The sequence below is a fragment of the Bidens hawaiensis genome, unplaced genomic scaffold, assembly GCF_021521415.1.
Source record: "Bidens hawaiensis isolate Kalapana, Puna unplaced genomic scaffold, B.hawaiensis_p1.1 tig00018651_1, whole genome shotgun sequence".
NCBI lineage: Eukaryota > Viridiplantae > Streptophyta > Magnoliopsida > Asterales > Asteraceae > Bidens > Bidens hawaiensis.
The window spans coordinates 57,103-82,661 of NW_027492821.1; the positions used below are offsets into that span (position 1 = coordinate 57,103).

At 40.5% G+C, this 25,559-nt stretch overlaps 3 protein-coding genes and 3 non-coding genes across 7 annotated transcripts in view; 2 read left to right on the forward strand and 4 right to left on the reverse strand.

Moving 5' to 3' along the window:
• Nucleotides 1–25,559, forward strand: part of LOC143556573 (nucleolar protein 56-like) — a 191,625-nt gene that overhangs the window by 22,759 nt on the left and 143,307 nt on the right. The window lies entirely within an intron of this gene.
• On the reverse strand, nucleotides 217–336 carry LOC143556603 (U5 spliceosomal RNA). Its single transcript, XR_013139402.1, has one exon. It is a non-coding gene; the product is annotated as a U5 spliceosomal RNA (small nuclear RNA).
• LOC143556551 (mitochondrial pyruvate carrier 1-like) lies at nucleotides 14,973–17,776 on the forward strand. 2 transcript variants are annotated; one of them, XM_077045839.1, is made up of 4 exons: nucleotides 14,973–15,113; nucleotides 15,194–15,248; nucleotides 17,341–17,476; nucleotides 17,554–17,776. In XM_077045839.1, exons 1-4 carry the CDS (start codon nucleotides 15,021–15,023, stop codon nucleotides 17,591–17,593), a joined length of 324 nt encoding a protein of 107 aa, XP_076901954.1. In that variant the 5' UTR covers nucleotides 14,973–15,020; the 3' UTR covers nucleotides 17,594–17,776. The 2 variants fall into 2 exon arrangements, with proteins under 2 accessions (XP_076901954.1, XP_076901955.1); XM_077045840.1 differs by lacking the exon at nucleotides 17,554–17,776 and having other exon boundaries at nucleotides 17,341–17,480.
• LOC143556601 (U5 spliceosomal RNA) lies at nucleotides 18,454–18,572 on the reverse strand. Its single transcript, XR_013139400.1, has one exon. It is a non-coding gene; the product is annotated as a U5 spliceosomal RNA (small nuclear RNA).
• On the reverse strand, nucleotides 19,162–19,281 carry LOC143556602 (U5 spliceosomal RNA). Its single transcript, XR_013139401.1, has one exon. It is a non-coding gene; the product is annotated as a U5 spliceosomal RNA (small nuclear RNA).
• On the reverse strand, nucleotides 20,088–24,566 carry LOC143556552 (4-coumarate--CoA ligase-like 9). Its single transcript, XM_077045841.1, has 6 exons — nucleotides 23,529–24,566; nucleotides 21,890–22,079; nucleotides 20,985–21,130; nucleotides 20,824–20,891; nucleotides 20,459–20,561; nucleotides 20,088–20,273 (listed from the first exon to the last, which is right to left on the reverse strand). The coding sequence occupies exons 1-6, from the start codon at nucleotides 24,564–24,566 to the stop codon at nucleotides 20,148–20,150; spliced, it is 1,671 nt and encodes a 556-aa protein (XP_076901956.1). The 3' UTR covers nucleotides 20,088–20,147.

A 25,559-nucleotide genomic window follows, 5' to 3' on the forward strand; every position in this document is an offset into this window, starting at 1 on the left:
GGAGGAGGCCAGGATCAAATTTTCGGTTGAAAACGGGTAAACTTACACTATGTATAAAAAATGCCGGACGAAAACAGGTAAATTTACACTAGTGCGTAAAAAAACAAAGGGGGCCGAAGCCACCCCTGGCCCCAACTATCCTTCACCCCTAGCTACGTGTTATTCAATGGATTTGATAATATAATATTCTAAAAATTAGAACTACATTTGTTAAGAGTCCTTTCAAAAAGAAAAGAGCTCTCCAAAAATAGGCGTATGCTATTTTAGCGCAACAAGCACACAGTATTCTTTAGTAAAAGGCGAAAGAATAGTTCGCTTTGTGCTCATTGCATAGCTGGTCTTCATATGTTGCAGCTGGACTGATTATATACAAAGATCCTTCCTTCTGAACTCTTTTAACCAGCCAATGTGGGACAAAATCTTAGGCAACACATCAACCACTAATTTCAAATACGGTGTCTTGTATCAGCATATAATGTTGGATTTGGACGAGGGTATCGCGAGCAACGAAACACATGCGCACCTACTCATGATTTGCTAAACTAACGGGTTTATATGGACCCGTACTTAGTAGTCCTAACCAAACTAAACTAGAACTTTAACTTTATCATAACAGTTAATAAAACAGCTCTCATTTTAGTTTCACCTTGATTCTGATTCATAAAATGTTGATCCAAAAAAATATTTGACTTTAATATAATAAAATGTGATATACAAACGAGAAAAAAAAGATAACCTTATTATTATTATTATTACTTCACCACTCAGCCCAAGGTTTTCTATCATGACCATCTCTATGATTAGATAACCAAAAACCTTCTTCTGTTACCGTCCAATAAATATTGTTGGCTATAAACGGATTTGATCCGAGAAAAGTAGCAACATCATCATTGAACAACCAAATGCCACCTCGTTTAGTTCCACACCAGAAATCCGCATAAAAGGTTGTGGTACGACCAACATTCTCGCAGAAATGAAGCAAATATTCTGGGCCGTTATAGGTGACGTTATGATATTTGTAATCATCTTTTTCCGAAACTAAATGGAATCTCAATACCTTATCTCTAGTAGGTACGATAGCGTTAGAGACATGGAGATTCCAAGATAGGGTAAATGGCACTATACAATGTTTGCCGTTGGCTACGCAAAACAAGTATTGGGCACATATCAGCAAGAGGAATAAAACCTTTTTCATTTTCATGTCATGGCAAACTAAAAGGATTCTATGAGATGGTTTCAAATAGAGAGGTAACTCTTGTCTACTATATACATATATATATTCTTTTAAATGTGGTGTTATGAACAAATTTATGATAAGTAATATTTAAGAAATGAAACAGTATAAATAAATTCTTTTAAATGTAATTAAATTTTATTAGTAGGCAAATTACTAACTAGTCTAACACTAGTTAGATTATTGTCATGATCAGTTACTTACTTTGATGATAATTATCATGACAATAAGCTTTTGTTTAAATTCTTTAATTTTACATAATAATAATAATAATAATAATAATATGTCACTTGATAACTCCCATATATTATCAAGTTAATATAACTTAAAAACGTTGATTACAATCTCTTTTCTCATATGAATAACCCTAACTTGGTAAACATATATTAATCGACTCACCCACATGTGATTAATCAAATCTCATCTTTCTATCTATCTAGGATCAGTGATGGATTTTGAACATATAATATGGATAGGCCGTAGGATTTTGAATAATAATTTGGATGGGCCAGACTCAATACATATAACTTTTTGTTTATTTATTTAGAAAATTTACAAAACTAAACGAAAAAGTTGGGTGGACCGTGGCCCGCCTTAGCCCACACTAAGATCCGCCAATGCCTAGGCATCCAAACTATTAACCACTTATTTCAAATATAATGCTTCGTATCAGCATATAACGCCCACTAATTGCTTATATTTTTCTCTTGATCCGCAAGTCTGGTGGTCACAAGAATATTCTTACAAGGCACAAGTCCATTATTTCCTTAAACTAAGCCAAACAAGAACGTTTAACAAACTATACCATTTGAGACGGATCGGTGAAAACTATAAGATTTTGTTATTGTTTTGTGAAAACTGTAAAGAGTAGTTTATAATTGCTTGAGTTTGGTGGTGGTTATGATCTTATGCTCTAGAACATTAATGGTAGATTCGAAAGTTAAATATATTTTAACAATTCTCGGAAACGACTCTATTATACATAAGTCAATAAATGTAGGTTTTATGGTATTAGTTTTATAAGTAATAACAAAATATACAAAAGTTGTTATAGTTAAGGAAGTATTGAGTGATAAGAAATGAGAATGGCTCTCTTTTGGTTGGATTGTTGGATTAGGGGAGGCACTTAATTCTCGGTTTCCGATACTATTTGCTCTCGAGTCGTCAAAGGAGTGTATGGTGATGGATCGGTTGGTTATGATTTCGGGGGTAATGTGTGGTGGGCTAGAGCTCCGTCTGGGGCTGCTGAAATCACTGAGCTTAGAAATTCGCTCTTGTTGTGCCAATCAAATATCTTAGAGCTAGGAGAGGATCGTGTGATCGATTATCTTGGAGTTTGGATTGCTTGTGAAGATTCTCGGTTATAAGCTCAAAAGAGAGCTTGATCGAGGTTAATAAGGTAATCCTTGTTTATAATTTTGTTTCAATGGGTAATAGAGAGAGTATATGAAGAGGTAGGTCCCAGCAGAGCCCAGTTGGACCCGCAAGACTCACCTTAAACAGGGACGTCTGCGCAGAGACCAACTGGATCCGCAGGACCAACCATGCTCAGAGACGTGACGTCCTTACGCGCAGTACGCAAGCTGGTCCCGCAGGAAATGCCTCCCAATGGTGAAGGACTCGCCTGTCCCCGCAGCCTCGGATACAAGCCATTAGGGAAGGCCACCCGCGCAGCATGGCTACACGCACAAGGCACTTAGCTCTCGATCATTCAGTGTCACCTGAAGGAATGAGCCAAGCCGGGAGCAATCCCGCACAGAGGCGGGAGGGGGAATACTCCCGCCCAAATAAGCCAGTCCGTATACTGAAGGATCTTTTACTGTACCTGACGAGGTATGGGCGAAAGATCTGATCAGAGATACGACAGCTCACTGATACAGTATGGCGAGCAGCATGCTCCTGTACTGTATCACTATTAGCCGCTGCCTACTCACCAACTACTGCCATACCACGTGCGTAGCCGTCAGTTGGTGGAACAGGAATAGTATACAGCAGGCCTGGTCACTATCAGCCGCTACCTACCCACCAACTACCAGCAGGGCACGTGCGTAGGCTACTGTTGGTGGAACAGGAATACTGTTGCAACCGGCCATACCTCTTTGGAAACCTACCTTCGGCTATAAATACCACAAATGGTATGACCATCTCATCTTATCATATCTTATTACATTATCATCATATTATACCTGATATCTGTTCTAGCAATCTCTTAATATACTTTTATATTTAAAGAGCAATCTAGTCTGATTCTCACGCCGGAGGGTGGTCACAAGGAGGAACCCCCCCCCCCTTCTCAGTGACGAGCTCACGGTGTCTGTTTTGCAGGTTATCAGAAGAACCATCTTCCAAGGGTCTAACCCCTCGTGGGAAACATCTCTCCAACCCCCAGGTTACCAGTAATCTGTCCGGGGTCCGGTTAGTGTTTCTTCATTGGCGCCATCCGTGCATAAAGCTAGAACTTTATTTTTCTCCAGTTTTTTCAAACTTCTACAAAGATGGTTAGAGAAATTCCGGTAACCACAACCCCAGCTACTAGGGGGAATACCGGCAACACAGTTTTTACGAACACTACCCCGGCTACCGAAGCCGGGGCAAGTGAAGTAAATTTTACGAACACTACCCCACTTACCAAAGCTGGGGCAAGTGCAGTAAATGATCGCTTACTGGGATCCACCGATACCCAGTTTGAGAAACGAAGACTCCCCCGCCAGACTCTCGATGAAGTTAAGGCATGGGCGGAGGCACGACAAAAGGAATTCCAGGCTGAGTTGGACGAACGCTTGCGTTCTGTGCAACAGGCCGATGAATTCGAGTACTGGGAGGATGACTCGGAGGAATCCGACTCCGACGCGAACCCTCGTCATAGGGCAAAAGGGAAGCGTAAGGAGACGGAATCCCAACCGAAAAGGCATTTTGGACAAGCCTTCAAACCAAAAAGCACAGGTGGAAGTCCACGAGACTTCTCCAAAACGTTCAGACCAAACGTTGCAAATGCAGGAATGTCCAAGTTTGCAAGGGACATTGCGGAAGCAATCGCCCCAAAGAGTGCCAAACAAATGCCTAACATAGGCACATATGACGGTTTATCTGATCCAGACGATCATTTGAACAGGTTCATAGCAGGGGCAACCGTCAGCAATTGGACGGAACCCAGGTGGTGCTACATGTTCCAAATGACGCTTGTCGGGGCTGCTAGAGCTTGGTTTGATCGTCTACCGGTCAACCACATCTACGACTGGGCAGACTTCCAACAGAAGTTTAGCCAACACTTCAGCCAGCAACGGAAGTATACCGAGGAGCAATGGACAATCCTCAAATGCATACGAGAGGAAGATGAATCTCTGCCAAACTTCATCACTCGCTTCAACTCAAAGAAGCTAAGTTTGGGCAATATCAGCGAAGATCTTGTTCGCGCTGCCTTCATCCAGGGCGCACATGACCCAGAGCTCATCCGCACCCTAACGGGTAAAGATGGCATGCCATCCACATGGGATGGCATCATGACAGCAGCAAAACGCTATGCGGAAACGGAGAAGCAACTGGGTAAAGATCTCCCACAGAGCACAAACCTCTACACCCAGAGGACGAGAGAGGACAACGTCCTCACAGCCCGACTAAATAAAAAACGAAAGCTAGGCATTTGGCAGTCAAGGGTAAACTTTGACACCTCATCCGGCTTGCAACATCGGTTGGGCGGAAGGGATAATGTACAGCCGCACAGAAACTCCAGATGGACGCCACTCACCAAAAGCGTCACTGAGATATTCGCCACTGAAGAGCTCCCGTGGCCAAAACCTCCGATAATCCGACATCGTCACGATGCTGATCGGAGCAAATACTGTGACTTTCACAAGACAAAGGGCCACAACACTGAAGAATGCATAGATGTAAAAGACATGGTCGAAGCATTTGTCAGAGATGGGACGCTCGCGCACCTCGTGGCGCAATAAAGGCTGAGCAGGCGGATGCGTGTAGAACCCCAGCTGGGGAAAACGAATAAAAATTCCAGCTTCAACATTAAGACTACATGCTGCGTAAAGAACGAGATCCCGAACCAGGTGCGTATCGGCTCGATGGCGCTCCCATCCCAACATGGAAGGGAGCTCATTTACACAGTTTGCATGTAAATCAATTCCAATTTGTAAAGAAAAGGCCAAGAGCCACTTCTAATGGAAATGATTCTCTTTTAAGAACATCGAAGCTGATGATTTTACATTTATACTTTTCTGAACACTAATATGCCGGTTTTCACCGCATAATTACGTGAGGTCATTGCATGGGAAGGCGGTCCTACCCGCACGAACCCAAAAAACGTGACAAACCTTCACGCAACCGCGCGTCGAACGGTTAAACTATGCAACACTGGTGACGGCATTCACATTACGTGAAGTCGTTGCGTGGGAAGGCGGTCCTACCCGCACGAACCCAATAACGTGGCAAACCTTCACGCAGGGCAGTTGAAGGAAAAGTTCAATTCTCCCATTAAATGAAAGTGCCGGTCTATCCGCATGAATCATGAAAGGAAACTGAACACTAACCTATCGATAACCGCGCGTCGAATGGTCAAAAACAAAATTCTTAAAAGGATAAGGAAAACCTACACGCAGGTCAGATAAGGGTAAAGTTTTGCCATCCTACTAAGTGCAAGTGACGGTTCTACCCGCACAATCACGAAAGAGGAAACAAAACTTCACACCTATTATCAACCACGTTCAAAGGTTAACTTATCCTCAAAGGATGAGGAAAACCTACACGCAGGTCAGATAAGGGTAAAGTTTTGCCATCCTACTAAGTGCAAGTGACGGTTCTACCCGCACAATCACGAAAGAGGAAACAAAACTTCACACCTATTATCAACCACGTTCAAAGGTTAACTTATCTTAATGCCTTAGAAATTTCGAAAAGGAAAACCTACACGCAGGTCAGATGAAGGCTAAAGTTTAACCATCCTACCAAGTGCAAGTGACGGTTCTACCCGCACAATCACGAAGGAGGAAGCGAAACTTTAACCCATTATCAACCACGTTCAAAGGTTCTTATTCTAAACACTTGGAAAATTGCTAATTTAAACTAAGTATGCAAGTCATAAGTTTATAAAGCAAGGAACCCAAAGAAGGAAATAACAATCTTATACGCAAAAAGATTTATATTTCACAAATTAACTATTACAAGAATGGCCGGGTAACTACCCGCCCAAAAGAATAAAACTATACAAGTCTATCTTAGCAATGGGAAGGGATCTTCAGGATCAAGCTTCAGGGCCGCTTCCACTTGGACCCGCTCCGTCAGAAGAACGGGGTGGTTCGAGGAACGCTTTGAGGACAGCTAACCCATCATCAGCAGCAGCTACTTCGTCCACCTTCTCCACCACTGGATGCGGGAAGGCGGCGTATTGGTTCAATGCTTGGTCATAAATGGCTTCGGTATCCACATCGAACAAAGGGAAGTTGGAAGGCGGGACGCCTTTCTCAACAAACCCTAGACCAAGCAGGAAGCCGGCCTTTTCCCCATCCTCATGAGAAGCGTTGAGGGCTGCGGTCATAGCATCATCGTAATAGGTCTCTGAAAAGACCCGACGCACAACCTACATAGAAAACACAAGTATTAGAACCTTTTCTTACAAAAGAAAAGCGTGAAGATAAAACTAAACATACCTGAGGCAACGCTTCTCGAAGAAGCCATTGGAGGGCAGCTTGAGCTTCTTTATGGGCGCGTTCGGCTTCGCTCTTGTTAAGGTTGGCAAGTAAAACTTCCTTTGCGGCAGCCTCTTCGACGCCCTTAAGCTTCCGCTCGGTGTGGTCAAGCACCCCCCTCTGGTCCAGGATTTCCTGGAGTTTCTTGGCATCTTCCATTGCCAAGGCATCATGAGCGCGTTGGAGAGCCTCTAATTTGGCCTTGAGCTCCTCATTCTCCACACGCAAAGGCTCAGCAACGGCTTCAGCCTTGGCAGCCCTCTCGGTTGCGTTTCGCGCAGTCTCCCTGGCCAGCCGAAGCTGTTCATTCACAGCTTGGGCAGCCTTGGAGCGGGCCTCGAGTCGCGCCTGAACTTCAACCTCGAGGGCCTTGAAGGCCTTCTCCTTGTCGGCGGCAGCTGCCGCCAGCTGTTGGTTCTCCTCCCGAAGAGCACGCGCCGCAGATATGTCCTTGGCGCGAGCTGCTTTCAACTTGTCGTTTTCACGACAAAGCAGCTCGACGCGCGGCTGCATCCGGGCCTGGAGAACCCGAAGCTCATTAGTTAGCCTACCCTCCTGGTAGCTAACCATGGCTTCCCCCAACGCACCCGGAGGAGCAGCGTGGCGAGCCCAGTCCACGCACTCCACAGGTGTGCGAAGGGTTGTTCCTCGGCGTATGTTCCATCGTGGAACATACACTTCATTGGAATCCGACACTGCAAAAGAAACAAAGGCAGTAAGGAAAAGATGATAAAAAACATAAGAAAAGAAAGGAACCCTACGCACCTGTAGGGTCAATGACAGGCCGATAGCCGCCAAACCCATCACCTGAACCTAAAGGAAATCCATCCAACAGGTCAGGCAGACGGGAAGGTGGCAAAGATCGGCGGGAAGCCCTGCGCGTACCTGATGGTCCGGCCATCGGTGCCGGTGGCGCGGGCATGGTGGCAGCCGCCGAGGTCGCCGTTGTGGTCGCCGCCGCGGTCGCCGCCTCGTAGGCAGCAGCAGTAACCGCCGGCTCTGTGAAGGATGCTGTAAAAATCGCACTCACGGCCGGCGGGGACGTCATCTCAGCTGGAACAGTCTGCTCAGGAGCAACTGAACCAGCGGAAGCAGGCACGGTCACCTGGGTCGACGCCTCAGGTAGGCTGACCAAGCCTACCGTCATTGGCGGAAGGGTACTCCTCTGCGCTTCACCCCGGAATGCGTCAACATCCACGCCTGCACAAAGAAGAAAGTGTTAGATAAATTAATGAAGTGATAAATCTACAGACATTATAATTGTACTTACGGGTTTTCTTGACCCTGAACGTACGGACGGGCGGGGAGGAACCCGATGGAGCCGGCCTCTTGGTACCGGTCACCGTCGTCTTCGTAGGTTCTCCGGAGGTAACGGTCGTAGCCTCCAGAGCAGTGGTCTTCTCACCACCGGGCTTCCCCGCCACTTCTTCACTATCTGACTCCGAGTCAGATAGAACCACTGGATCAGCTGTGGAGACCTTCTCCTTCCCCTTCACGCCGGCAGCAGCTTTCTTCTTCCGCACCAACGGATGAGCATCTGAGGATTCCTCAGAGGAAGACGGGTCAGGAATTCCAGCAGCGGGTACAGCATTGAGGGATTGAGGAAAGAATATCGCCTTACCTGGCCGCCGGTGGCTCAGGATCTCGTGGCCCAGCGGATAGACCTCCACAAACCGATCCGCCGTTTGCTCCAGGATGGGCAACTCGCCCTCGTCCAGAGCACGAGTACCCATCCGCGCAGGACCGTCGGTTTCCCGCGGGTACAGAAGCGACTCCAAATCATTTCTCTCTGAAAGAATAAACAGTTAGAAGACAAACGCGTATCAAAAAGAAAGACAAGACATACCATAGGGAATAGAGTTCAAACCGTATTCGAGAAGGATGGGAACCTGAGACGCATCCTTCCACACCCGGCTCATCCCTAACATGACCATCCCGGACTCCGCAAACCGGTAAACCGGAGATTGGATCCGGGATATCTTCGAAAACCATTCCGCCTCCTGGTAGTTGGGGGCGTGAAGGCTCGGTATCGCTTGGCCATTTTTAAACTTCATGGCAAGGGGGATGGCGCGGGCAGAAATGTAGAAGAATTCCTGCTTCCACGCGCGAAGACTGCGCTCGGTGTCGCAAATCTTCAGACCCTTAATACGGGTCGTCAAGGTGTACCACCCCTGGATGCACCTCCAGGTATAGAAGGTCATCAGGCGGTCCACATGGGACTCGATGCCCAAAATCCGGCACACCCACTCAAAATGGCGAATCTTGGCGATCGCCATGGGGTGCAGCTCGGTCAAATGAACACCGTGCCTCTCAAGGACACGGTAAACAAATTTTGTCAATGGGAATCTAAGATTCCCATAGACAAAAAATGCAGCATAAACCCCGATCTTGCCTCTGGGGGCATCGTACACGGTTTGGTGGGATTCAGGAAACTCAGGCTCGAGATGATCGAGCATGAACTTCCTGACAACATACCGGTACTGATCGCCGGGCAGAGCACACTGGCACTCGCCAGCAGTACCCCTGTCATCGGCTATAGCTTCAGCATCACGAGAAGACATCTTGCAGAGAGAAGAGAACGATTTCGAGAGAATGCTCGATTGAATAAAGGAGTATTCGCCGGAAATCGCCTTAAAGATGAAGAGAAGAGTTAAAAGTGTGAATTGCAAATAACCCTCTCCCCCTTTATATAGTAATCGCAATTAATGCGGTGAATTTAATGCGGAGGAGAGAGAAATCTAATGTGCAATGAAACTATGACACGTGGCAAAAAGCAAGCTGGCAACAGCTGTTGAAAGGACGTATGCCAGTAATTTCGCGGCCACGCGCCCGAAAAATCGCGCCCACGCGCCTGAAAAAGCGACTGGAATGACCATGTTCTGTCACGTCACCATAACTTCCTGCACGTCCTGACACAGTCAGAAGAAACCGTCGCACGACGTTTCAGAGGTTTGGACTGTTATCTTTTCACCAACTCTTCGAATTTCAAAATTCAAAATTCGAAAATATTAAAAAGTAAGCGGGAAAATACCCCTTACCCCTTGGCAAACAAGTAACCGTAAGACGGCTGCGGGTACAGTGTTAAGGCAAAACCCTTCACATACCTAGCACCCGCAGGGAATTGAAGCCAAGAAAACCTTGGTGAACAAGTAACCGTAAGACGGATGCGGGTACAGTGTAAAGGCAAAACCCTTCACATACCTAGCACCCGCAGGGAATTGAAGCCAAATAAACCTTGGCAAACAAGTAACCGTAAGACGGCTGCGGGTACAATGTTAAGGCAAAACCCTTCACATACCTAGCACCCGCAGGGAATTGAAGCCAAGAAAACCTTGGTGAACAAGTAACCGTAAGACGGATGCGGGTACAGTGTTAAGGCAAAACCCTTCACATACCTAGCACCCGCAGGGAATTGAAGCCAAGTACCTCGGCAACCAAGTAACTATAAGACGGGTGCGGGTACAGTGTAAAGGCAAAACCCTTCACATACCTAGCACCCGCAGGGAATTGACGCCAGGAATACCTTGGAAGTAAAGTAACCGTAAGACGAGCGCAGGTACAGTGTTAAGGCAAAACCCTTCACATACCTAGCGCTCCGCTGGGAATTGAAACCAAGAAGGATCTTCTGGGCAATGCTTGCGGAAACGGAAATAACATCCCCGCATAGCGGGAACGTCGAGAACTATGTTGTTTAAAGCTCCAGGATGGAATTGGTGGTCTTAACATAATTGATCACTATGTTCAAAACTACCAAAACCTCATGGAAAATACATACAACTGGGACTCAATGCTCCTGACTTGCGAGGAGGTTACAGACCTACCCGCATCATACCCAAAGACCAAGCAGGAAACTCGGGCATTTCTGCAAGTGACAAGGACTTCCGCGGAAAGAATCCCCATGGAAAACCTTACAAAACCCTTTTCAAAACCCTTTGCTCAAGTCCAAAAGTTCACCTCACTTTATTAAACACTCATGAGAAGAACATTGGACTGGGGGGACTTGAAGAGGTAGGTCCCAGCAGAGCCCAGTTGGACCCGCAAGACTCACCTTAAACAGGGACGTCTGCGCAGAGACCAACTGGATCCGCAGGACCAACCATGCTCAGAGACGTGACGTCCTTACGCGCAGTACGCAAGCTGGTCCCGCAGGAAATGCCTCCCAATGGTGAAGGACTCCGCCTGTCCCCGCAGCCTCGGATACAAGCCATTAGGGAAGGCCACCCGCGCAGCATGGCTACACGCACAAGGCACTTAGCTCTCGATCATTCAGTGTCACCTGAAGGAATGAGCCAAGCCGGGAGCAATCCCGCACAGAGGCGGGAGGGGGAATACTCCCGCCCAAATAAGCCAGTCCGTATACTGAAGGATCTTTTACTGTACCTGACGAGGTATGGGCGAAAGATCTGATCAGAGATACGACAGCTCACTGATACAGTATGGCGAGCAGCATGCTCCTGTACTGTATCACTATTAGCCGCTGCCTACTCACCAACTACTGCCATACCACGTGCGTAGCCGTCAGTTGGTGGAACAGGAATAGTATACAGCAGGCCTGGTCACTATCAGCCGCTACCTACCCACCAACTACCAGCAGGGCACGTGCGTAGGCTACTGTTGGTGGAACAGGAATACTGTTGCAGCCGGCCATACCTCTTTGGAAACCTACCTTCGGCTATAAATACCACAAATGGTATGACCATCTCATCTTATCATATCTTATTACATTATCATCATATTATACCTGATATCTGTTCTAGCAATCTCTTAATATACTTTTATATTTAAAGAGCAATCTAGTCTGATTCTCACGCCGGAGGGTGGTCACAAGGAGGAACCCCCCCCTTCTCAGTGACGAGCTCACGGTGTCTGTTTTGCAGGTTATCAGAAGAACCATCTTCCAAGGGTCTAACCCCTCGTGGGAAACATCTCTCCAACCCCCAGGTTACCAGTAATCTGTCTGGGGTCCGGTTAGTGTTTCTTCAGTATACATTCTAGTGTGTAAAAGATAAATCAGATTCAAGTCTAAATCTCGATTGTATTATTGATTGTTATAATTAACATGATTACAAATAACTTCTATTATAACCCTCTAATCCTTAACCTTTGCAATTCCATGTTAGACTTGACCCAGGGAAAAACTAACTAAAAAAACCCCTAAGTTTGTAAGTATGATACTTACCCCCCCCCCCCCCCGATAGTTACACAAGACTTTGGAGGGTAAAATTGGATAGATTACCAGCCTTGGTCTCTTTGTCTAAAAGAAACTTTTGCAGTTCATTCAGAGAGATGCCCTTTTGGTGGGTAGTTTGATGATACTCGGGCATTTATCCGTTTCTTGTAGTCCTACACAACGTGTCTGGTAATTTCGCATTAGTGTAAGCTCCCATCGATCTACACTTTTAGTTCTCATGACATGTTAAATCCGTTTAGATATACAAAATTTCCGAGTAAGAATGCAAAGACGTTTCATGTTGTTAGCCTTGGTTACGTTTTGGTGTTTGTAGAAGGCGAGAAATGACTTGATGTTCAATGACAAAGCTGTTTAGTTTTAATGAAATTTTGTTGGTCATTAAGAAATTTTTTTTATTGGATTTTAATAATCTCTTTATTGGTATTGACCAATAATAATCCCAAGTCAGTTTGTCGTCATTGGTGATCCCAAATTTTAAAAAGTTGCCCCCCACCTAAATGATCCCCGGTTAAAAACGACTTAACAATGTTGATTTTTTTTTTCGAATATCAAATTAATGTTTTAGGAATATTGATTGGAAGGAGAATACGAGTCAATTTTCGTAAAACTTAGCTAAAAACGATGATAAACTAATTTGGATTATTATCGGTTAGCTAATAGTGATTATTAAATCTATTAATCGAAAGAAAAATGAAATTAAATACTTTATCCATATTATTCTGATGACGGTTATAATCAAAAGTCTAGTGACGTGATAATTTATAGTACAAAGTCATTATTTAATATTTATATTATCTATACTATATATAATGCATGAGTGAAGGATCTCTTAAATTTTAAGAGGTACAATCACTATTGCTTAAATAATCTCTAATGCAATCAATTTTGAAAATCTAGGGTTAGTATAGTCTTTGCTTACTATGATCATGTACGGTTAGAGTTTTACCAATTTAGTTTGAAACATACTTACAATTATGGTCCTTAAACTTAAGGGTAAGTTTTGTTAACTTATAAAATAGTTACATATTAACCCCCTAATTCTAAACCAACAACCCCACAAAGTTTAAACGACCATAAATTTTTTACATGTTAATATTTTTTTAAACGACCATAAATTTTTTACCCGTTCACCGACGAATGGTTACACGTCTGACGCCGCATTACATGCATACTATAGTCAGGCTACGTGCGTACTATAGTGAGGTCACCGCTTATGCGTTCGATGCCGTGTTTGAGTGTGTACCTTGCCGCATCGCACGGGCACCAAGCTAGTATTATATTAGGGTTGAGATATAATGACTTAACGTACGGCGTACGATAGGTACGCAAGACGCTCAAAGGCAAAAATACTAAAAAAAACTCATTCGGAAATCTAAAACGCTCAGCCAAAACTAAAACGCTCAAAAACGAATTTCGTGAAAAAATGTAAAAAAATGATCGATTAACAATCCAAATCTTTTTTCTTTTTTTTGTGAATTGGTGATTAATTAGGTATGTATTAATGATTTCAAAATATTGAAATGTGATTTCATGGATTAATTCATGAAAAAAGGTATCTTAAGATATAGTTATATCGGATCTCTTGTCTATTATATTTATTGACCGGATGGGACAGTGTCCGTGAGACTCTGTACTTGCTAATAATCTTCTTCTCCGCCAATTGATCTACGGCAACGGTTAGATTTCCAATCATCTGATAATTAATTAGGCTGCTTATTTTGATTTTGTACTCGTAAGTTGCTAATCGGACATTGAATTGTTAATTGTAATTGTAATTGTAATTGTATATGATTAGGATATTATTAACATGCATCTGGATGTACTCATGCTTAATTGCTTATACATATTAAACTACAAATTGAAGTTGGGGTATGCAACGTTCGGTTCGGTTTTCAGTTTGGTTTCGGTTTTTTCAGTTTTGTCAATTTAGCTTGAAAATTCTGGGCGGCCCCAAAATAATGAATTTGGGCCTGAATCATTTTGTTTATAAATAACTAATAATATGAGTTGTTATAATATTTGATTTACGTTTTTATTAATTTCTCACCAATTACTTTTTAATAAAAAATGATAATTTATAACAATAAACATACTCCACCATGCCATCGGCTTTTGTTTCTGTTTGGTTTATTCGGTTTCATGCACACCCCTAAATTGAAGTTTCTGGTTGATTTTATCTGAACTTAAGCATGCAAATGAATTGAATGTCTGGTGAACTGTTTGTGAACCGTTCGTGCGGAAAGTTCGTTTATTTAATAAATGAACAAAATATTTGCGTTCGTTTAACTAAACGATTGAACATGAACACATGTTTCGGTCATTCATTATGGTCATTTATGTCCGTTTATTCACTGGCGAAGTATTGTTGAGCTCCCCCCCCCCCCCCCCCCCCCCCCGGTGTCTCAGTCCAAGTTTCGCCACTGCATTTATGTCCATTTGTTAATATATAATAATTAAATATTATCTTCAAGGGTCAAACATGTTAAGTTATGTTCGTGAATTGTTCGTTTAGAATTTAGACAAACACGAACATGTTCATTTTTTAGATAAGCGAACACGTACAACAAAATATCTGTTCGATTAAGTGTTCGTGTTCGTTTAAAGTTAAATGCACGAACACGAACATGCCCTTGTTTGTGTTCGTTCGGTTCGTTTACAGGCCTATCTGAACTAATAATATTAAATATGTAACAACGATTAGTTCAGGATTATTGCTGATTAACACATAAGTTACAGATTTGATCCTTTCAACAATATGCCTTCTTTCTTGCTTTATTATGTTCATGTGGTTGCTTTGATGTTCACAATCCCCCCCCCCCCCCCCCCCGCCAAATCTTGTGTCGTACGTGACTTAATTGTCGTAATTGCAGACGCGTATAGTTAACTGCAAAATCGCTCATACATGGCGTTCTTCAAGACATTTATAAACAGTCCTGTTGGACCCAAGACCACTCATTTCTGGGGTCCTGTGGCCAATTGGGGATTCGTTGCAGCGGTATGTTTTTCCACTATTCTTTTAAGTATATCATTAGTGCTTATATTTAGAAGTTATGATTATTTGCAAAAATATGGCAGGCGATGGCGGACATTGAGAAACCTCCAGAAATGTTATCTGGCAACATGACTGGAGGTTAGTAATGGCATATATGCGTGTTTAAATACAAGTATTAATAGCGAGCAAGATTATTATTACTATTACTATTACTATTACTATTACTATTACTATTACTATTACTAGAGAAAAGATCATCATCATCATCATCGTACTCAGTATATCCCACCAATAGCAATGCTATGGTAGGGTCTGAGGAGGGTAAGATGTAGACAGCCTTACCTCTATCCCATAGGGATAGAGAGGCTGCTTCCGGTGAGACCCCCGGCTCGATAGTAGTTTTGCATCAAGCTTTGGACATAAGGCACATAGCACTCAATCATCGGGACACCGGCTGATTGGTGCATGTGCCCTTGTCTTTCGGCTATCAACGCCACCACATGATGCCTGATTAACCTTCCGCCACTTTTAACGTTATTTTCACGAGATTAGTAAAATAACGTCAAAATTAGTGCAATTTTACTTTTGCCCACCCGAGGGTTCACACATATATACATTATATGCGCGCACCGCAAGCAGGGCTCTTACTCTGTCATTATATGTGTTTAAAAAAACTTTCTCTTGTTTAAGTTGCTAGCTGCTACACAACCTCGAGCCTAGCTTAGGCCCGTTTAAATTTTTCTTAAAATATATAAAAATAATTAAAAATGTATATAAAGTAAATAATAACAAAAAATTAGGCCGAGCTTAATAAAAACAACTCATGGGCCAAGCTCGAGCTTCATAAAAAGAGCCCGAGCTCTACTTCTCATAAGTCAAAACGAGTGGAGCTTGAGCTCAAGCTCGGCTCATTTACACCCCTAAACATGCATACGTCCCAATTTAACCCAACACATATTAGAAGATATGGTTTCGCGTCTAGTGAAAAAAAATTGAGAAATAGAAATGTAAATTTTTAAACTAAAATATAGGGGCAATTTCCTATATAAAGACATAAATTATATCATGATAAAAAGATAGTTAACCAAATTCTAACAGATGTTAAACAACTTGTGGTTTATGTTACTTAACAGCTTAATAATAGGCCTTTCTTAGGATACCATAGAAATGATACCTTTATTACAGGATTCATAATCCTCAAAAGGCATTCAAGGCTTGTAAAAGAAACTAATTTGACTTAAAAAAAACAGATTTCTTAAACTTATGAATCTTTTTTTATAATTGAACCCTTGACTATAACTAAGAGCCATACTCTTTTGCTTTGGTTGTTCATGAAATAGATAATTAAAACTTTATCATTGTTTACCTGCCATTAGAAACTGCAATTTTACAACTAACTGGATGGTGTCGGTTCTTGTTCTCCTCCATAGCTATCCTCTCACAAGCCCTTTTAGATGATTGTGATATGCCAAATACAGATCTTTTGACTGTTTAGCTACTCTGAATTCTTCTGTTCCTAACCGAACCACCATCTTACTAACCGAACCACCATCAACTCATTTTGACGTTATTTTACTAATCACGTGAAAATAACGTTAAAAGTGGCGGAAGGTTAATCAGGCATCATGTGGTGGCGTTGATAGCCGAAAGACAAGGGCACATGCACCAATCTGCCGGTGTCCCGATGATTGAGTGTTATGTGTCTTATGTCCAAGGCTTGATTCAAAACTACTATCGAGCCGGGGGTCTCACCGGAAGCAGCCTCTCTATCCCTATGGGATAGAGGTAAGGCTGTCTACATCTTACCCTCCTCAGACCCTACCATAGCATTGCTATTGGTGGGATATACTGAGTACGATGATGATTACTAGAGAAAAGATATAATACAATAATTGCTTAACGTACAATAGGTACAAGAATACTTATATTCATGAAATCGATCCACGAAATCACATCACAAGATCTCGAAATCGTCAATACATATCCAATTAATCATTGGTTCACCGAAATAAACAGTTCTGGATCGTTAATCGATCAATTTTTTACTTTTCTTCACGAAACCCGTTTTTGAGCGTTTTAGGTTTTTGGCTAAGTGTTTTGAGCGTTTTAGTATTTTTGCCTTTGAGCGTCTCGCGTACCTATCGTACGTTAAGCATTTATTGTACAGTAACCTCACCCTATATTATTATTATCGTCGTCGTCGTTCACAAACCATAACTTTTGGATGCAGTGATGTGTGTATATTCGGCTCTGAGCATGAGATTTGCGTGGATGGTGCGGCCTCGTAACTATCTACTTCTTGTATGCCATGCTTCAAATGAAACGGTTCAACTTTATCAACTGTCACGTTGGGCAAAAGGCCAAGGGTAAGCTATGCATTAGTCAACTCATTGATGCTCGCATTGCATAGACCGTGCTTACCATTGTTTTTTTTCCCTGAAAGGTACTTGCAGCTGAAGGAAGATAAGCCAACCTCAACTTGATTTGAGGTTGTTTTTCTTCATTTACTGAGGTTCTTTATGGTAGTTGTTTAAGGTTTACTGTAGTCTGTAAATCTAAATGTTATTGTATATTGATTCATGAAGTATACAGATTTACCTATTATCTTTTATGTTTTAGTTTTACTTGTTTAGAAAATTCTTTATTAATTAAGATCTGGATGATTTGATATACAACTAAATGTTTTATTAAATAGTAGATAATTTAGTCTACCAACTGCCCAACTGGTATGTTTTATATTTTTATTATATTAAGCTGTGCATTCAGTCTACCTATTGATGTGTTATGTGACAATAGAGTTGGAAAAAGAAAGGTAGTGTTTGTTTATGTACAAAAGTCCGCAGTTTTGTTTTCTAGTGGTTAAAAACATATGTCCTTCAAAGGGGTTAAAAACAGAAGACCAGTGCGAATTTTGAAAACCTTTTACATTTTTCAAATAAATACATCCAAACATGATATATTACAAGTTGATGCTGATTCTAATTACACATAAGCCAATATGTGCGTCAATATGCATATTCAAGTGTTCCCTTAAACACATAATAAATTGTTTTCAAGCAACCTAATAAATTTTTTTAGCTTAAGGCTTTTACAGTTCTGTTAATAAATGAAGTAATGAACCATAACATGTAAATAATAACTGTAAATGATTAAACACGCATTCAACATTGATTAAAAGGAGTAATTGTAGATAACCTTTTTAACTTATATTGGTAGGAGCCTTTCAAGAAGAAAGAGCTCTCCAAAAATAATATGTAAATAATAACTGTAAATGATTAAACACACATTCAACATTGATTGAAAGTAGTAATTGTAGATAACCTTTTTAACTGATATTGGTAGGAGCCTTTCAAGAAGAAAGAGCTCTCCAAAAATAGGCGTATGCTATTTAAGCGCAACGAGCACACGGTATTCTTTAGTAAAAGGCGAAAGAATAGTTCGCTTTGTGCTCATTGCATAGCTGCTTGCTTTCTTCTCTTGCAGCTAGGCTGCTTATATACTCACTTCCGGACTTACAAAATCATCTTGTAAGCGATGTGGGACAAACGCAGCTTCCTTTTCACCCTTTCTACATTTCCTAGAAAGTATCATGTTTCTTAATGCTGACTTAAATTCAAGTTTATTATTTTGTTTAATCTTGTTACTATAATGTTTTAATCCTTAATTCTGTTAAAACTATTGATAATGACAGGATAAAAGAACCCCAAACCTACCTATAAACCCTTAATGATGACATGCGTCCAAAAGATTAATAATCTTGGATATCGCAAGATACAGTGATGTAAAACATCCACACTTTGCTATAATCTTGGATATCGCAAGATACAGTGATGTAAAACATCCACACTTTGCTTGTATTTTCGGCTTAAAACAAACACGAGTCTAGTAGTCACGTAATCCATCCACACTTTTGCTTATATTTATGACTTAACAAGTCTATTAGTCACATAATCGAATAAAAGCCGTCTTGGTATTCACTGGTATTATTTTATCAGAGATTGAGAAGTTCTATAATTTTCTTGAGTAAAGATTTCAACTGTGCTTTGTTAGAGTCCTTTCAGAAGAAAGGGACTCTTCAAAAATAAGCGTATGCTAATTTAGCGCAATGAGCACACGGTATTCTTTAGTAAAAGGCGAAAGAATAGTTCGCTCTGTGCTCATTGCATAGCTGCGTGCTTTCTTCAAATGTAGCTGGGCTGCTTATATACACACTTACTTTCCAGTTCCTGTCAACGGCCGATGTGGGACAAACCCATCTGACTTGTGTAGCTGTGTTTTTTTACTTCAGTTTTAAGTTCAAGTTTATTATTTTGTTTAATCTTGTTACTATAATCTTTTAATCCTTATCTTTGTTAATTATTAATAGTGACAGGATGAAAGAACTCCAAATCTATGTATATATACCCTTAATCACGACATGTTAGAAGATTAGTAATCTAGGAGAACTCACAATATAGCGACCGTATCAATGTAAAATATTCACTCTTGCTTATATTCTTTGATTTATCACTAGTCTAGTGGTCACTTTAATGAAACATTCATTGTTGCTTATAAATATTTCATCGAAGAAGTACTTCACAGAAAACCTAAAAAGTAAAAGAAGTTTGGTTATATAAATATCAATTATCGATTATTTGAATTATATTCAAAAAGAAGTTTAATAGCGGTACTAAGTGCATCCAATGTGATGAATATAGCTAGTAGCTCATTTGGAGGATTCGTGGGCCGTTTAAAAAAAAACAAAAGACTATGGGCAACCGAAAGCTCAAATCTTCATAGACGAAATGCCCGTATTTATTTATTTTTCATTTTTAGATTTGAACGGCCAGAAAATATTATTAAAATAAAAGCGAATAGCAAGTAGCTATCCTGTCAAGTTACAAGTTACAACCACCAAGACAACAATTTAACTCCTAATTGCATACACACCTAGATACAATGAATCATTAAAAATGAAATAATAAAGATCTGTTTCCCTGTGATTCTTCTCATATCACTTCATTTTTAGCATATTTTCACAACATGATGTATAACTAATCATAGTTTAGATGAAGCATCAGATAAAGCATGCTTAACCAACTCCCTTCTCAATATCTTTCCTGTCGGGGTCTTCGGAATCGCGTTTATAAATGCAACCTTTCTAATCTTTTTGTATGGTGATACCTGCAAACCTTAATCCACACACCATTACATTTCTCTAGATGAGCAAGATGTAAATAACTAAGAACTTATGATTGCTTTTGAGTGCTTAATTGCGGAACAATCATTGTTCTTTTATTTAAAAAATAAATAAAATTTATATCAAGCAAGTAATTAATAAGATCATGTATAGATGCAAGTATACATGCCTGTTTTGCAATTATCTCCATAATTTGGGCCTCACTAATTTTGCTTCCCGGTTTTCTCACCACATACGCCATGGGAATCTGCCCAGCTTCTTCGTCTGGATATCTGATTTTAGATTTTAATGTCACAAACACAAGCGTATGTTATATACGATTATACACAAGTGAAAAATTCAATCCATTTAGCTATGAATGAGTTAATTTGGGTTGTGTTTCATCTCAAACGGGTGTCAAATCAACTCTTATTGTAACGATATTATTATCGTGGACTTTAAAATGCTAAAATAAAGTCTTGGGACTCATGTTTATTTTCCATAAGGATAAGGTGACCCATCCTGACCCGACCCGCGTGACACATATTAACTTACGGTATGACAGCAGCGTCTACAACTTCTGATATTGAATGAAGGTAGCGCTCTAGTTCAGCTGTCGGTACCTGCAGTTTTTCATTGTGATCACCAGACGGAAAAAGCCACTTGAGGAAATGACGGTTGTATCCTCATAAATGTTTTGAATGCAAGATCGTTACCTGATAAGCCTTATATTTGATTAATTCTTTTAATCGGTCGACGACAAAAAGAAAACCATCATAATCAAAATAACAAAGGTCACCAGTCTTTAACCACCCCTCAGAGTCTATTGTTGCAGCAGTTGCTTCCTTATCTCTAACATAACCTGTTATTCAAACTTAAAAGATCAAATATAAATAAATTCGTCTAGGAGAAGTACAAAAGGTTGAAATATTAGGGGCATCATACACAAATCATGCTTATTTAACGACTACACGAGTTACCATTTGTATCTTATTCATAAAGAACATAATCTACATATCAGATAATATAACATATGAAACATTCCCATCTGTAGGGTTGTTTTTCTGTTGTGCCACTGTGATTGAATGTTTAGACCACTGCAGTTACCTTTAGTAGTTGGGAGTGTACGGAAAATTTGATTTTATTAATCTCATCTTCTTGAGGTTGACCAATAATAATCCCACGTCAGAATATAAATGCCAATGGTCCCACCTTTCAAGCTATTCATTTTCTTTGGACCTTTGTTCAAAAAAAAATTTTAATCCCTTAAGGTTTGTTATTTATTTTCGTTGGACCTCCGTTAAGGTTTTTCCGAATTTCAAGCTGATGTTTTAGAGATTTTGATCGGAAGGAGAATTCAATTCGATTAACGTAAAATTTATCTCGAAACGTTGCTCCAAACAACTTGATTTTTGTTAATTGGAAGTTTAAACACAAATTGAAGCAACGTTTCGTCGTTTGAAGTATCATTTCGGGGTAAGTTTTACACATGTAAGCTGCATTGAGAGTGTTTGGGGTTACCTATGCAAAATGATTATTTGCTAATTTGAAACTACTTATATCAAAAGGCAATAAACAATTTCAATAAGAAATCCCTTGAAAACTATACATAATGTATCACCTTTCATGACCGTTGGCCCTCTTAACCATAGTTCACCTTGTTGCATAGGGGATAAAGCCTCACGGGTTTCAGGATCAACAATTTTAGCCTCCACATTACACCATAAACGGCCCGCAGACCCATAGTGTTCACACTCTTTAGGATTGATCATTCCTGTAACCCCTCCTGCGGTCTCAGTCATACCTAACCCCTTTAAATTATTTAAAAAAAGAAAAAGTTTGTTATTCGCCACAATTTAAATAACCGAGCTATGAAATTGATCGAACATAATAGTCTATAGATCTTGAGTTTTAATCTCAAACTTGAGTTTTGCCCAATGAATTGTTTTAACCATTCTTCTGGTAACCAGACCTTCTAAAAGAATACAAAATCTTGGTTTTTAGTTTTTTGTTACTTTGTATTGGAAACTGGTTGTTAGGCTACGTGTAGTGAAGGGACCACAAAATGAGGCGATTTGTGGTATTTGGCGCCCAGTCAGCAAATGGGAGATTTTTTTTTATAAATGTAATGATGTTTTAGCCCAATATATATGTGTATATGTGCGTGTATATATTACACACACAATAACATAAAATACTAATATTTTGAAAAACAAACCAGCGACATGCAGTTGTCGCCCCCACATTTCGTCCCTTTTGTAGCCCGGGGGCGGTGTTCCTCACCTTTGTCGCCCCATACCGTCTGTCTTTGCCGCCCATTACATTACACACACCCTTAGGGTGAACAAAGTGTCAAAATGATGGGTCGGTGCCATGTCAGCCATGTGACCGTTCATCAATGGTCATAATGATTCAAAAATGAAATTAATTATGTTTTTCCTCATAAATTTAACCCTCATTCAATTATTTTAATACAATTTTTTTTGTCCTTCCATTCAATTTACTCTCTCAATCCAACAAGTTTAATTTTTCCAACTCACATATAAGTTTAATGAATGGCTCCTAGAGGGAGTAGTTTAATGGAGTCGTATGGACCGATGATGACTAGGGCGCTTTGGTTCAATTAACTAAATTTATTAGGTATGTGTAGTGGATGTACTATAAAATGAGACGATTTGCGTCATGTTGTGCCCAGACAGCAAACAGTGGGTTCTGTTTTAGAGATGTAATGGTGTTGTGCCCGATATATATTAATATATTTCAAACACACAAACTATAATAATAATAATAATAACATTACAGGCAACAAAAAACTAGTCGCCCTGGGAGGTGGTGTTCGCACCCTTTGACGCCCCCGTTGCCCCTTTTAGTCGTCTCACTACAAATAGTCTTAGTGATAAATTAAATGATTTGATTTGGCACGGCAGGGTGACGTGGTACACATTTGCATTTGAACTTATTTTAATACCCTAGTCATGTGCTTTTCTTGATTGGTTTATGCTTTTCTTGGCCAAATCAAGTCAAAATGGACAGAACCTAACACAAATGCGACAGAAAATTAAATATTCTTTGCATAAAGATAAGCACTAAACAATAAAATAAATGATGAGTGATCTCGTTTATAATCTAATCTTTATCCTATATACACAAAATCTTATTAAACTCAAATTAATAGAAAAACTAACTTAAAAAACCCTTAAGTTTACAAGTGCGACATTTAACCCCAGGTACTTACACAAGATTACGCTAACAAATAATACCCGCACAATATCGACGTGTGGAAACCTCGTCGTGAAGCTCTTGGCCACTTCTTTTCCTAGCGGAGCGCCACCGCATCCGATCACCATAAGCGAGCTGAGGTCATATTTAGGAACGAGGTCTGATTTCGCCATCGACACCACGAGTGGCGGTGACACCGGCATGTACGTAACCTTATATCTCTCCACTGCTTTTAACATGTTATTGAAATCAAATCTCTCCATGAGAACCACCGTATTCCCGAGTGATGCCACTCTGATCAGCAAAGAGAATCCGAAAGCGTGAAATAAAGGCAGCGGAAACAACGAAACATCGTGAACTTGATCAGGCTGAGATATTGCGTTGCTTTTGTCTTTCATGAATTTGTTATGATATGTAGCGGATGTTAACGCGATGAAGTTGCGGTGAGTTAATTCGACTCCTTTGATTCGGCCGGTTGTGCCGGAGGAGTATAGAATTGCCGCAGTGTTGGATTGATCGACTTTTACATGACTGAAATTAGGTTTTGAATTACGTAACATGGAGTGAAACTCTGGAGAGTCCATTATTATTGTTGTTAGCGGTAGTGAGGATGGAAGTTTATCAGCTACTGAGGATGTGGCAAACGCGATGACGGGATTACTAAGACGGATTAAGTCCGTTAGCTCGGATTTAGTGGAAACCGAATTAACAGGTGAGATGGTGACACCGAGGTATAAAAGCGAGAAGTATATTACAGGAATGTGAAATGACGTTGGAGATATTATTAATGCTACTCGGTTTTTGGTGTGTAGGTGAAATTTATTAACGAGTGATGCGGATAGAGAGTGGACTTGACGGATGAACTCGGCGTAGGAGAGACGGTGGCCGGTGGCGGAGTCGATGAGAAAATCAGTAGAATATGAGAATGCACCGTTGGATTGGAGGAGGGAGAGTGTGTACTCGGTGATGGAGAGTGGTTGTGACGGTGGCGGGAGAGGCGCCGGTGGGCGGAGGCTGCGGAAGGTTTTGGTGGTTGAACAGAATCCGTTACGGGGATCTATAGAGTTCGAATCCGCCATGGATGCCTATCTAGTTTTATGAAATGTGATAACTAGTAGAACAAGTGGAAGTAACTGTTTTGTATTGTGTATATTATTTTATAAAATAAAAAGATATTAACGTGGAAAGTTGAAAACATAAAAAATAAAAATAAAATGATAATAACGTGGAAAGTTGAAAAAGAAAAGTCCAAAACATGTGCTATTTTATTACTTTTTTAATAATCAACAAAGAATATTATTCATAAATAAAAGCTAGCAAGATGCTAGACAAAAAAAAACATCTGATCTGTAAGATTATAATCCGCCCAATACACCTGATTAATCAATTTCACTAAAAGCCCGTCATCTTTTATTCTTTCCCATATTAATTCCGACCATTTTGCATAACTCTTCACCCATAAAAAACTTAGTACTTTTATTTCGCTGATCACACGACTCGAACAAACCGGCTCCCAATCAATTACACCACCTCATTCCTTGTTCACCAAATACATTAAATCGTTGGTAAACACACCACATGAAACACCTTAGCCTTTTGTTTCGGTAAGAACGCCTTTTGTTTCGGTAAGAACGAATAATATATAATTCAAGCAAATCAAGTGTTGAAAATTAGCTGATAAAAAAAACTACATTATATGAGTTCTAAAAGGCGTAGCTAAATATTTTTCAGAAGATAAAAAGGGTGAGTTTAATGGAACGTATTATAAAATCGGGTTGGTTATCAAACTCTCATCGGTCCCCATGTGTTATATTATCTACAATGTTTGTTTCTTTCGAGTTTGTGATATTTCTGGTTAAAGTTATTCGTGTTTATAAGAAATGTACAGATAACAAGTTTATATGTTTATTATAAGCTATAATTTCTGTTATTTATTTTTTCTGAAAGGTACTTGCAGCTTAAGGAAGATATATAAGCCAGCCTACCTGATTTCAAGTTCATTTACTGAGATTCTGTATGGTGGTTATTTAAGTTATACCGTAAATCTAAATGTTAATGTATTTCATGAAGTA